The 15,057-nt window shown below is 39.3% G+C and overlaps 2 protein-coding genes across 2 annotated transcripts in view; both read left to right on the forward strand.

Annotated features, from left to right (window-relative positions):
* The window catches only part of HOXA3 (homeobox A3), a 48,712-nt gene that overhangs the window by 13,331 nt on the left and 20,324 nt on the right, over positions 1-15,057 (forward strand). The gene's annotated exons all lie outside the window — the stretch shown is intronic.
* On the forward strand, positions 9,691-11,061 carry HOXA4 (homeobox A4; the record flags this gene model as incomplete). The annotated part of the gene is made up of 2 exons (XM_081343347.1): positions 9,691-10,297; positions 10,730-11,061. 2 exons carry the CDS (start codon positions 9,691-9,693, stop codon positions 11,059-11,061), a joined length of 939 nt encoding a protein of 312 aa, XP_081199473.1.

Genomic DNA, 15,057 nt, shown 5'->3' on the forward strand with positions numbered 1-15,057 from the left:
ACACTTCTCACTAGAGTGTGATGGCATAGCAATAAAGTTTATGGCCGGATTTAGATCTAAGTCTTTGAATTTCCAGGGCTGAAAGAAAGCATGAAAGAATCTTAAAAAAAACCCTTGCCTGCCTGCCTATCTACAGCATCGTATCACCAGAACCTAAAAATTCTTACTCTTAGAAATTTAGGAAAGCAACTGCTGGGGACAGAGTAGCAATTGTATATAACAAATAAAATGAATGATTTTGCAAGTTGCAATTAATGGGTTTAAAGAGAAGGAGCTAGAGAATATCTACCTTATGAATCAGGGGGTTTCAGCCTAAGAATTATCAGAGGTTTTCACAGATTCCCTTCTTAAACTCTAGCTAAAAATAAATTCAGCTCTTGGTCAATGTATATGTCATACTAGACTATTAAGAGTTTTGTTTTTTTTCAATTAAATGTCAAATGAGGTTTTACTTTTCTATGTCTTAATTTCTTTTTGCACATTATACAGAATTAAAAGCAGTATGCATAAGTCTTAAAATCTCAGTGGTATCCGGCAATATAATTAAATCTTACCCTATTCTGATTGCTGTTTAGAAAGAGACAAATTTTGTGGAAGGGTGAATAAATATTTGAAGATCTGGAAACTTCTATCATTTTTAGGTTGACTCAGTATAGGCACCCACAGTCATTTACGTTGTGATCTCTCTCTATACTTAAATGAAGTAAAAATCAGTCGCATAAAATGTAGTTATTTGTCCCCTCCCTCCCCACTCAGTTTTATGCAGAGATTTCTGCCTGGCTTCCATAGTTAGCTTAATAAAGACGTGCTGACTATTCAGTAACATTTAGCAAGTTTTAGAATGGGGAAAAAGCCATTACTTTACTTTACACCCTGCTTGGTTTTTTTAAGTAAAATTAAAAGAGAAAGGCCATACAGATTTAATTTCAAAATATATAAAATACAACTCCCCAATCCCACTTTCAGAGAAAGCTAGCTTTTTAGTTGAACAGTATTGCTCTCTGCAGGGTTACTGAAGAATTCCTACACATTCAAAAGAAAGGATCCTACATGGCAAAGGGAGAAGTCTCCACATAAAATACTATTCCACCCATAGTGCATTATTTAACACAGCACATTTAAACTGAAGTGAAGTTTTCCTGAGCTTCCCTGTTTTAAATAAAGGGGAGAAATTATGGGGCCTTGTTTTTCTTTTCTTACTGTTATGTTTCCTCTCACAAAAGAGGAAGGAAATCCTTCTACAGTCAGATCTTAAGAACCAAATGTGGTCATCCTTAAGACTATTTACAATTAGGTAATATAATTGCATGATTTAGAGGCTAAATGTTGTTCCGTTTCTTTCCTGTTAATACTCCTTTTTCCATATCTAGCTATTTCCTGAACTAACAACCACTCAGCCAGTACTCAGTGGAAAGATGGCTGAATGAACAGATTGATTTCACAGGCAGAGTAGGGAAACATACAATTCTATCAAAGTTCTCTACAAATAAGTGACCCTGTGCATTTCTACTTAAAAGTGCATTCTCTTGAATTCTGTGAGATTTAGTTCCATGTTATTTTGCATACCAGCCTGCAACTCACAATAAACAAAATTAAATTATTCTAACCACCTAACTACAAGGGGAGGATCTCAACATGGGCAAGAGCAGAAGAAAACATTTTTTCCTCAAAATGTTGATTTTATTTTAGTCTGTGTTCCTGTCATTTCCTACCAGAGCAGCAAGTTGAATAAACAAGCCAAAATGCACTCATCTGCTCAAAACACTTATTCCCCCCAAATAGAATACTATAAACCAATTTTTTTTTAAATTAAGAAGTGTGTTTGCATAAAATGATGATGATGTCATTACTATTTTATTTTATTTTATATTAAAAATAATACTTTATTTTCCTTCACCTTATCAGAAGCTCTTTATGGATATTAGAAAGTCCAATTTTATCAGCTCAAGTAAAAAAAATTGACTTTGGCAAGGTAACTGTGGAGCTTCCCTATGCTGAAAGTAGTACAAAGATGGCTTTTGAAACTCACTTGACATTGGATCGGCACGCACCTTCTCTTCAAAGCCTTGTGGCAAAATTATTAGCTCCATTATGCAAGTGAAAGAAAAACTGTCAATATTTTCTACTGTTTCCATTGAACAGTTTAATACTGAGGTTAGCAACTACAACTCCTGCATCAGATCTTCTTATTTGTCTTCTTCCTTAGTTCTAACTTTTCTTTTCCTTGAAAGAACAAGGCTGTTTTTGGGACTATAAGTCAGCTTTGCACTTTTCTATTAATTCTGACCATATAATATTGTAGACCTCTTTGGATTCTGTAAAATCCAAGTGACCAGCTTACTTTTCAGCATTTCTTATAAGCAAGTTTTCTCTGGGAGAAAAGAACTACATCTTTCTTGCTTAGACAGATGCAGTCAATGCAATATAAATTACAAAGAAAAAGATATCATACTGTGTTTTGCAAAAGGGTGTCCCTTCAGAATCCTGGAATCTGCTCCTCTTATCCTGTTCCTGATCTTCCACAATGGCTTTTCAATAATAATATTTGTTATGGGAGGCTATTGGGTAATTATTGCAGTTTTGTGAAACAGTCCTTGCTCGAGGTGAAGTCTGTCTCTGAATAATAAATGGCAGCTCTTGCAGTTCATTGCCAGGTTAAGTAAATGCAGAAAGGAAGATAAATCTGCACACTCTGAGACTCACCAGCAGAGCTCGCTTTAGACCAAGTTCATAGCCAATTTGCTTTTCTTTGGGCAAGGCTTCACAAATCTACTGGATCAGTTCTTCAATGTGTTCTTTTTGTTATCATTACTATTAAAAAGACTTGGTAAAACAGCCAATATCTTAATATTATACATTGTACAAATCTATTTCAGAGCCAGACTTCAGACCCACCTATCACAGAGTCTACTAGCTCCATTCAGTGTAGTCTGCTTTTTTCAGCAGTGGTGAAATGTCTTTGGAAAGTGATCTTAGGTTTTGCTTACAATGATAGACTTTTTAAAGGACTTCTGCTTTTTCTTCTTTTTAAGAACACCCCATTCCTCTAGATTCTTAGGAAAGCTTAATGGGAAAAGGAAGGCTGTAGAGCTTAATCCTTGTTTAAGGAGATAGAAGCTGCACTGCTTTTGTATATCTTTGTGATTAGGGCGTAACTACTCCAGGTCAAAAAGTTGAGGGTCAAAAGTTTACATCTTGCACTGCTCTTAGTCATGAGCAGCCCAGACAGAGTTTGATGTCAATGTTATAGCCAAGATCTTGACTATCAACACAAAAGATAAAATAGCTTTAAGTGTGGATCACAGTATGGACTCCAGGTGAACTCTTGTGGTTGGTTGAATGACCTCAATTACCAAGGGAAGGATAGAAAATTCCTCTTTTCAAAGAAGAATACACATTGTATTTCATCTTGAATTATCAAGCACAGACTTTCCCTGAATCAGGTGAACGTGATGCCAAGACACACATAGCTCCGTTCTTCTGTACAAATGCATGTGAATAGCATACACCAATATAAATATCTGAGGGCTGTACAAATAAATACTAACCAATTCATTCAGGAGAATTTCCATTGATTTTCCATTGATCCAGAGTTGCAGCTTTCATGAAGAGAACTACAGCCTATGAAAACTCCTTTTATCCTTTGTATATTTGAGCCTTGAATACATACAGCTTTTCTTAATTTTGTGTCTTCCAGAAATTTTGAGCTACCATTGCAAAAATTGTCCAAATGCATTTAGAGGATGCTATATTAGAGAAAGTTGCCTTTATCTGAAATTTTTGCTGAACTAATACAGATTTATCTTTAAAAACTTCAGTTGCCTTTTTAGGTCCCTTTTGGAGAAAGGAAGAATGATACATCTAAATGTGTAAAAAGGTTTAGGGGCGGATAGATTGCAATGCACTTTCTATGTTTAAGTACATAGCAAACAGGACACAACTTACTCAGTTCAGTAATAAGTGGATTTTGCAGACGAAACATCTAGAATAATGTGTGATGTTTTCTCTTGAAATAGCAAAGTTATAATTCTATTTTTAGTAAGTCAGAAAATATATTTGCATTACTTTATACATGCATGTAATATGTACATATATTGTATGCATATATTCCTCTGGTGAAACACTTTTATTTAGTATTACATTTAGAGAATAATTTCCTTCCAAAAAGCAGAAAAGGATGGTTGGAAGGGTTTATTTGATCTGCTAAAACACGGTTATTTTTTTTAACACAGCAGCTACTCAATTTGTTAATTTTCAGATTTTTGCAAAAGATTTTCTGCTTTATGTATGTTGCCATAAACAGATGCACAAACACAGGAATACAGAATATTTCCCTGCAAGATTGAGCAAAGTGGCCTCTTACACATATTGACAGGAGCGGCTTTTTAAAAAAAATTCAGGGCAGCTTCTGGACAAGGGGACAGAGCTGAACTTTATATGGTGTTTTAGAAAAAGTTATTCTGTATAGATGCAATCACAGGAAGATAATAAAAAAGATATTTCTAAAAGAATAAAATAGTTTTTAACAAAATATGTCCATGCTTTCACTATACAAACACAGTAGAAAATTTACTGTGTAGGAACAAACTATTCTGGTTATAAGGCAGAGGTGTTGAGTTTCTAGAAATTTGACAATCTGTTTTGATTTTTTTTCTTAATGTGTTTCTTGGTGTATTTTTCTTGGAAATTATTCTAAAATGTCAATCTCTCTCTCCCTCTCTTCCATATCTTAAATTTAGGGGAAGATAATCATCAGAAAACACTGTTAAAATGCTGTTAAAAACAACTGAGTGTAAAATTAAGGAGGACACCTCCCCCCCCCAAAAAAAAACCCCTTCCGGATTGCCGGGTTCAATGGCCTTATCTCCAGATAACTGAATATAGCATAAAATTTGGAAGGCAGAATATGATCTGAATATAATTTCTCTACCCACAGAAAATGGTCGATGTCTTTGGATTTTTCCCCCTTTAAAATAAGTTAGTTTAATGAATCAAAGCTTTGTAAAAGGTGGCAAACAGAAACTTGTCTTTCCCCTTTCTTCACCACTTTTGTCTTTAAGGTGGAATTTGAAGGCAGTCAGTTTAAGTGTGGAAGGGAATTTTTCAAATACACATTGATATTTTCAGGAATTCTCAGCATTCTTTTTTCAAATTGTTTTGGAAAGATTTTTTTTTAAAAAAAACTTTTTATTTTCTTGCTACTTTGGATAAATTTAGAACGGAAAGAACAGATTGTATGTTTGTGTGAATAATGCATAGAAATACCACCCACCACCCCTGGAGCTCAGTACAATTAAGATAATTTAATTCTCAATTTTTCTGGTTTGCAAAGAACAATTTCACTGCCTTTTTCTTTTCAAGAAAATTTTTTTTATCCTGTCTTTATTATTTTTATAAATAACTCAAAGCAGTGAACATACATAATACTACTTCCTCTTTCTATTTTCCCCTCAACAGCCCTATAAAGTGAGTTGGGCTGAGAGTAACTGGTCCAAAATCACCCAGCTGGTTTTCCTGCCTAAAGTGGGACTAGAACACCAGTTCTAGCCTGCTGCTTTAACCACTAGACCACACTGGCTCTGGCTCTGTATTTTCAACACTCAGATTCCTCTTTAGGAAAAGCTGTTAAGACAATACAAAGACCAGAAACAGTCAAACCTTATGAAGAAAATTCTTACATATAGATGTGTATGCTCAGCTAGCATTTCTTCCAGTGTCAAAACCCAACTGCCAAATGCTGAGCTTCAAAAAAAGAAAAGCTGATCAATTCCTTTTAATGAGCTTTTTTTTTTATTCTAGAAAGTGAAAGGCAAATACAGTCCCCACATTTCACAAAGATTACATTTTTCTTATAGAAGAATTTCAGGATCTTTCCCATTTAGGAATAAAAAAAATCTAACCAAAACCTCCCTCTCCCTTTTTTTTTTTTTTTAAAAAAAAGAGACACTCTCGGAAGATCTCCTGGAAAAAAAGACTTAAGTCCAAGGCCGAGGTGAACTTCAGGTCAAGTAGTCTAACAAATATGAAAATGTCGCTTGGTGAAAGGCATGCCTTGTTATTTAACAAAGACTGTCAATGTGTAAGATTAATAAGAACCAAAATGTGCCCAGTGTCACTTTTCACTTACTTTGAATCTTGGGGCAGGGTTGTGTTGAACAAGCTGGGTTAAATATACTCAAAACGCATCAAATCAGTGGCCAGGCACGGTGCCGGATTTGTTTCTCTTCTAGGCGCATGTGACAGGGGAAAAAAATTGTGTGTGTGTGTACACTTTTTTTGCTTCAGATACACACTGCTCTTCTCTAGTCAGTGACCATCAAAGGAAGATAAATCTACCATTTTGATCCTCCACTATCCAATATGTAGCTTTTATTCCTTTCTTCTTTATTTATCAATAAATTATCCCTCAGCCCAGCCCAGCTCAACCCAATTGCAATGAGAACTTTGGATAAGGAATGCCCTCTTGTCAATGGAATCATCTTCACTGGAATCATCTTCACCTCCCCAAAAGACTGTGCGGGATGTGTTACTGAGAAGGATGGTGCTTAATATTGGCTAGGCCAGGTTTCTGGGTGCAGTATGTGTGCCTGTGGAGTAGAGCATAAATCTCTGGAGACATAAGGGCTGCTGCTGGAGAGATAATCCTCGGTGGTCTTGGCTGGGCTCTTGTTTATGATATGATAGGAAAACCATCAAGACAAGGAACAGGCCTATCTCTGGAGTCACAAAGAATAGCCTGAGAACCACACAGTGGTTGATCGGCTTTGGTCCCCTTGGAGATTTACAGGCTGTAGAACCATTTTTATTTCTGTGGTGTTGAGCAAAAGGAGACACCCAGTGCAAGGCGGTGAAGGGAAGAGAATCAGGAGCCCTAAATCTTAAGCAGCCCCTGGGACATTTCTGCCAGGTCATACTCAGCAGAAATAAATAAGGTACTTGCTTTCCATGTATTGTTGTTGTTGTTGTTGGGAGACCTACTTTTTCAATAGTTGTAGTCATCCTCAGGTGGGGGGGGGGGCTTTTCTTTCAAGAAAAAAACTATCCTATTCAGAGCTGCTCATTGCAACTGCAGACTTGCTGTATTCCAGTCTGATCGACACACAGGGTTAGGGCCTTAACCATTTAGACTCATCCGAAGTCCTGTTTGTAGCGATAAAATATTGAACCTCCCTACTCGATACCCACCCCTGATGGCAACATCCATACTACTCCGCTCTCACTCCCATTTAAACAGAAGTGGAAAAAACGGGAGGGGGGGAATTGTTTCCCTATGGGATCCAGTGGTGGGGTCTCATCTATTGCTTACAATTGTTTTATGGTCTACCCCAAGGAAATGACACCTGACTACCTTCCATGGATAAAGCATGACCGAAAAAATGCTTCATAAAAAGTCTACTTGAGATGATAAAGGGAAATTGATGTGCCCATTAATAGAGAAGACATGTTTCTGGTATTAGCTAAAAACCTGGTCTTTGATTTTATAGGTCAGAAATAAGGTGTGAAGGACAAGAAGCAGTGGGGAAATGTTATTGGAAGTAGGAAATGCAACAAGGATATAATAATTTTAGTAATAAAAATCCTCTTAATGAAAGAGTAATGTTGGGACACGCGGAGCTCCCGTAGCCCCCATTCCACCTCAAAAGATTTGGTTATAGGATTTTAATTTGGAAGCAATTGTTATACTTATCCATACATAGATCATAGAAGGTTAATATAACCACAGCAATCTACATTTGCAGTGAAATAATGGGGTAACTGACCCCTTGTCTTCTCTGGATTAAGGAATCTGATAAAAACAGTGACAAACTAAAAACTAAAGAAAAGGGTAGAATATACCTTTACCTGTGGAATAATACTTTAAAATGTTATTTTAGCAGCATACTTTTTGTGGTATTCTCCATTCATGAGAAACTCTCATGGATTCACTATGATTTATTCTCAAGGAAATGGCCATAGGCTTGGTCCCCTATTGTAATGATAAAGGAAGAGGTCCTCTTGCTATGCTTATATTTGTTGAACAGATTTATAACATCAGTTTATGCATTTGCTTCCTTATTCCTCTTTTGTTTTCAGCAATGATAGCAGAGATTATCTTTCAGCAGTGACAGAAAGATAAAAACATTTCTCGCAGGAAGGCCATAGTTTTCATATTTGTGAAAGGCTTTTCTTAAAATTACTAGGTTTGGTGATACAAAAAGTCATCTGGCCTTCAAGGATAACTGGATTTCTGGTAACTTCTTGAATTTCTATGCTTCCTTATTAATACTTGCAGGAACGACTTCATCTTTCTTAACTGCGCTTATAATTAATTGGATTTCTATTTGATTATATCTATCAACTTTCATTTCATATCTGCATCTCTAAGAAATGATCTGCCACTCTTGATTTGCCAAGGCGTGTTGGATGTTTAGAATAACTAAATTACAATAAAAACACCATGTCTGAAAGTCCTGGAGAAGGATCAGAAGAAAACAAGTAGCTCATTGCAATTAGTTGGCCTTTGTTCCTTAGTATTTTTAAAAATTATTGATTACTCTACTACCATTCCTTTCCCTTTATTAATATTCCAGAATTTACTGAATACATCATACTGTTCATTCTCACCTTTAGCTGGTTTGGTTATTCTTTCAAAAAGCGAACAGGCAAAGAATAGATACAGGGGAAAAACAGTTGTACAAAGATTTGCTTGCACAGTTGTGTTTCTGGGAAAAGCAACTTCTGCAGAACGAATTGTGCAATAGCCAAAATCAATCTGTCTGTCTGTCTGTCTATCTTATCTATCATCTATCTATCTATCTATCTATCTATCTATCTATCTATCTATCTATCTATCTATCTATCTATCTATCTATCTATCTATCTATCTATCTATCTATCTATCCCCTTTCCCCACACACACACTCACTCCGATCATAGCCTTGTATTCAAGAAAAATAAATCTAGAATATAGATCACCTTTGTTTCCTTCTCTTGACCGGATACAGGGTTAGAATCTGCAGGCAAACTCTTAATTGCTGGAATTCTTTACGGAATTTCTGTCTAAAAATTACAGAAGCAGAAGCAGTAAGGCCAGCCGATTTGTGATTAATGAACTTGGATTTAGGAAAAGCTCCTAAGCCAATAAATTAGGATTTCAGAACCCACAAAACCCTTGACAGCTTGAATTTGCTGAATCGTCTTAGGTTCACCTCATTTTGTAGTCTTTTAAAACTTAGAAACGGCTCTATTGTTGTTTTGGGAGACCTTCCTTCCATCCGTCCTTCCCTCGTTTTACTACATCCCTTCTTCCCTGAGCGGGGAAAAAGCACATAGGATCATCCTGCGTTTCCTCAACGAATCTTCCTTCTATTTCCTGATCCGGGCTCTGCCAACCGCATAGCAATTGGCCCTGACGGTCAGGTGGGTGGGGTGGCAGTGCTCTCTCTCTCTCTCTCTCTCTCGTGTGTGTACACACACACACACACACACGAGTTCACGCTATGAGCTTTTGGGGGTGGGAATTCCCGAATGAGGGGCGAGGGGGGGGCACACTTTGGCGGGAGGCGCTTGACAACAGCGACGGGAGGGGAGAGAGGAGGAGGCAGGGAGGAAGGGAGGGAGGGAAGGAAGGAAGAGGGAGAGGAGGGGCCTCATCGAGCCCAGAAAAACGACAACGCGAGAAAAATTAGTATTTTTGCACTTCACAAATTAATGGCCATGAGTTCGTTTTTGATAAACTCCAACTACAACGAACCCAAGTTCCCTCCTTGCGAAGAATACTCACAGCTCGGCGGCGGCGGCGGCGGGAACAACTATCACCATCCACACTCCCACCAACACCCCCATCCCCATCATCCCCAGCAACAGCAAAAACTACAGCAGCTGCACCTGCGCCAGCCTCTTCCCGACTTCTACCAGCGGCCGAGCAGAGAGCCGGGATACCAGCCGCCGCAGCCCCCCACGGCGCGGTACCTAACTCAGCCCTCCCATTACCCCGAGTCGCCTTACAACTGCAACAGCCTCAGCGCCCCTCCGGGGCAGGAGCATCCAGCTCCGGGAGCCTCGCCACCCCGTTCAACGCAGCTGCCGCCGCCTTCATCAGCTCCTGTCCCGAAGGGCCATCAAGTGGCCTCCCAACCCTTGCTCCAAGGCCACGGCCCACAGCCTCAGCCCCAGCAGCGTCCTTGCGAAGCAGCTCTGGGAGCAGCTCCCAGGGGTAGTCCCGGCTGCCCCCTTTTGCCCGAAAAGACCTCGCCCGGCCTCAAAGGGAAGGAGCCGGTGGTGTACCCCTGGATGAAGAAGATCCACGTGAGCACGGGTGAGTTGGCCTTCTCCAGGGGGATCTGGCACTAAGAGTGGCGAGGTCCTGGAGGCTGGGCTAGGGCTGGGTGTGCATTTGGGAGAGGGTTTCCTAGTTTTAAAGCGAAACCCCAGAAAGAAAGGAGCAGTGGGAACCCCTTTTGTGGGTGGGGCCCTTGAGCAAAAGATTTACGACGCCAAGCTGTAGGAGCAATAATGACGGCCCCCATAAATTTAATAGCCCTGGCGGTGGTTCTGGGCGGTAGGTCTTTGAGCTTTCCTTGAGTCCAAATGCCCATCACCGTGTCAAGAGCCTGCGAAACCTTTTCTTCCTATTTTAAAAAGGAGCCTGGCGGCATTGAATTTATGGCACAATAATGATAACTTTCCCTTGCCTTCTTCTTTTGTGCATCTGGTGTGTGCGCGTGTACCTGCATGTGTGGACGCTCAGTCAGCCCCAGCTACAATGGAGGGGAGCCAAAAAGATCTCGGACTGCCTATACAAGACAACAAGTCCTGGAGCTGGAGAAGGAGTTCCATTTTAACCGCTACCTGACCAGGAGGCGAAGGGTTGAGATCGCACACACACTCTGCCTCTCTGAGCGGCAGGTCAAGATCTGGTTTCAGAACCGGAGGATGAAGTGGAAAAAGGATCACAAATTGCCTAACACCAAGATGCGCTCCTCCAACCATTCTGATCACCACCAGCCAGCCAAATCTCCAGCCCAGCATTGCCCACCCACCCACAGAAGCAGGACCACTTTAAACTCAGCCTCACTATGATGACCAGACTCACAAGCGGGTGGGGATGGGGGGGAGACATCACTACCCCTAACATTTCTCCAATTATTGCCTCTTTTTCCTTTTGGCCTGGGGACTGAGCAATTGTATTGAGGGGTAGAAACAACAGAATAAAAATCCTAGCTGATGAAAAAAAGCACCTATGTGTTCAACCCAAAAAGTAAATAAGTTCTGGACAGTATTGCTCCTTTGTAAATATGTCCTCCTCTTGCCCTCCATTATCTTTTTTTTTTAATTTATGGGAGTTGTGGATAGACCAAATGTTTAAAAACACTCTTTGTATAGATGTTTTTGAGGCAACATAGTATTGATAAGTAACTTTGTGTGTAAATCCTAGGTTTGTGTTGTTTTGTGGAATATTTGTTCCTGCACTCTTGGAAGAGGCAGAAGTAAACTGCTTTGATTTCACTAAAGTCATCTGAAAATTAGGGAAGGGGGACACTCAGCAATATCCAGCCTCATCCCTGACTGGTTGAAGAAACTGTTTTCCATGTACCAAGAGTACTATTTTTTTAAGTGTAGTTCTTGCTCCAGTTGTGATAGTAGTCTCCCCAATATTGCATTTATTTTTATTTTCAAGAAAAATGAACCAATGTTTCTCTAAAAGCTCAGCCTATATTCATGTCATATCACAGTCCATGACTATGAAAAATATGTGAATTCTATATGTACACATTTGTGAAAGTGTTATGTGTGTGTATGTATATTACTGTATATATAAATACATAAATATATATATTTAAATGTCCAGTGCTGTTAATAAAGAATATTCTGTACACAAATAAAATTAAAAGCACTAGACACACTGCCAGAACCATGCATTTCCAAAGTCTGGGCTTCGGGTTGATACGTTCTAGCCACATTTTATTTAAACAAGTAGACATATTGGAGTGTCTAATCTACACACAGAGAAATTGACTGGGTTTGCCATTAGCTGGTAAAGGCTGAATCTTAGTGTTAAAGCCAAACAGTATTCAGAACCAACCCAAAACATATTAGGTGGAAGAAATCATGCTGATTTTCAGGGCCCTGATTTTCATACAGCACCTGACTCTTAGGCCCCTATGACTGCAAGGAGGTGGAAGCAAGTCCTATTGATATAAACTGGACAAGAATGGGGATGGTGGGTTAAATAGGATGTTTTTTAGGTACCCAACTTGTAACATCTTCTTAAGTAGGCAACTGAGTTTAACTGAGATACCTATGGGAACCCACCCATCATGCAAAAGCAATTCAATCTTTTTTCCATTCTTTTTTAGAAGCTTTGTCTTTTGCGTGTATACTGTATCCTTACTGTGCCACCAGAAATAGAGGCTGTTCAGTACACTGGCAGGAATGCTTAATGTTATTCTTACCATCACACTAGCCTTACTTTACACCATATTGTAACTGTCTTTCTCTTGTTTATTTGTTAGTGGTAGCAACTTTTCTTTCAGTTTTAATAACACACAATTTCTTGGATTATAATAAATTGGCATCCTTCCTGCTAAATAATGCACAGAGAGAGGGAGGGAGGGAGGGAGAGAGAGAGAGAGAGAGAGAGAGAGAGAGAGAGAGAGAGAGAGAGAGAGAGATTGAGAGAGAGAGAGAGAGAAGGACTGTGGGCTGCCGTCAGGAAGATGGTCTTGATACAACAATTTTACAACTGATTCATTGAATGGTTTGTACAATGTGCACATATAAAAAATCTCCAACTTAAAGATAGATTGACATCTTAATCTAAGTAGCAAAACACCTTCAGGCCTTAATTGCCATTTAGAACAAGAGTTTGCTGGTGAGTGGGCAAATGTATAGGGTGCAATAAAAATTCTCTTTTAGTTATTTTTCACTGGTGGAAAGAATTCTGAGAAAAAGTGGCAAAATTTAACTCTAAAATATATAAGAATTCTTCTGACCTGGGGAGGGTCACAATACTGACAGCATTAAAATGTCATATTGTTATGAAAATAAATTTCAGGCCAAACAGTGCAGCCCAAATTAGGTCTCCCTTAAAACTTGAAAGACACGCTTGGCCTGAATTCTTCAATGAAATAGAAGGGAATGGCATAGAATGCAGGGAGGCTTCCCTCCTTCTTTATGCTGAGTGTCTTTGTCTAAACTCTCTGTTTGACATGAAGATTTTTTCCCCCTGCTAATTTACAGAAACTTACAAATTAAGAGGAATCTTCTAGGTGTTTAATCAGCCACCTAAGTAAAAGATTATGCATCCTCTTTTACTTCCCAAGTCTTATGCTGGGTGCCCCCTCCCGTCCCCTCTCTTTCCCCATGGTTAAAAAAAGCGAAATGAAATCATGCTGAAAATAGCAATTTTACTGGGAATCATTAATCACCTCCTACAATAAATACTTCTTTGTAATTCAACAGTGATTCTGAAAGGCATTCTCTTGGAAAAGGTCTGCGAAGATACCACCGAAAGAATTGGGGAAAATGTGTCCATGTATAAAAGGCACAGTTGCTTGGCTGCACCCTAAAGGTGTATGCTTTCAGGGTGGAGTATCGGACCTGGCAGAAAAATACATATGGAAGATTGTCATCCTTCAAGGTAATTTTTAAAAATTATTCTATGGATCTTTTCCCATATTGTCACTTAAGTGTGTAGTTGCGCATGGGCATGGGCATGGGGGAGCAGAAGAGGCTGTGTTGTTATATGATAGGTGCCCTGGGTTTCTACCTTAGCTGGCCTAATTAATGTTACAATTGTTCCAAGAAAGACAGGGTAGGTGTTTAAACCCTACTGTTGTCCTGTCATTGCACCAGGGCGATGAGTAGAGGTCACTGAAAGGACACCTTTTCTGTCCCATTAATTGTTTTTTAAAGAAGCAGACTGACCCATCAAACCCTTGACCTTTAAACTGCAGTATTCTTTCTCATCTGATTTCTTGGACTCTTTTTTTGGTCTCCTCTCTTTTATGTCTGTCACACACATAAATAGATATGTGCAAACATCTTTTCCTTGTTGTAAAGGAAGAGGATTCTAAAAATCAAGTGCTTCTTTAAAGTTGCACCAAGGGGAGAAAAAAAGAAAAGAGAAAGAAATCTCCTTTCCCAAAAAATAGTCCAGTAGTGCAAAGCAGGGCAAGGAAAGCTATTTCTTCTGCCCACTCCAATTTGTGGGATGACACAGAGATTTGTTTATTTTTGTTTTGTTTAATCACTGCTTGTGGAATTCACTCAAACCCTTAAGAATCCTGGCTAGACAGGTTCTAGAAATATGGACTGCCATTTTAGCCAGCAGCCACAAGAAATTACAATGCATGGTCTGGCTGATGGAGGTACTGGGCTGGGGGGGGGGGGCGGGGCAGATAGGAAGAGGAAAAGAAGGCTGAAAAGTATTTCCTGTTACTGGTGTCTCTATTTTTTCAAGCAGGAATAAAGGTTAGACTGAAAGGAGTGTGGCCATTTCTTTTCTTGCTTTCTGCTCTCGCCATCTCCTTCGCTCTCTTTCTCCCCTTTTGACCTTATTTATATCACTTCTGGGACTGATTCCCACACCACCATTTCTCTCCTTGACTTATATCCTCGACCTACCGAGATTGCAGAGCTAACTTGGGGAGGGGTTCCCCTCTTCCTCCCCCCTAAATAAAAAAAAAATTAGGAAAAAAGTGCTCTTTTGTTTGCTTAGCTAGCTCCCCACAGAAATATACAAAAAGATCAATATCGTAGTGACACCATTACATGAAGCAACCTTAGTGTGAACCAACTCCAAGACCAATAAACAAGAAAGCGCAGCTTTCTCTTGTAATTTATGACAGGCACAGAAGAGTATGGTTGAGACTGTGGAAGGGACTACACTGCATGGCTTTTCCTATCTATACATTTGCACTGCAAGAGAGCAATGGAGAAAGGACACATGGCAGGGAAGTTCCAATGTAGCCTTTCTAGCCTAGTGTCTTCCAGATTTTTCCTGAGCCCAGTTTCCTTGTTAAAAGCTATGAAAAGCTTTTCTAGATTTCAGCCAGTACAGTTTTGAGGAAATCT

The sequence above is a fragment of the Vipera berus genome, assembly GCF_964194415.1.
Source record: "Vipera berus genome assembly, chromosome: Z".
Classification (NCBI taxonomy): Eukaryota; Metazoa; Chordata; class Lepidosauria; order Squamata; family Viperidae; genus Vipera; species Vipera berus.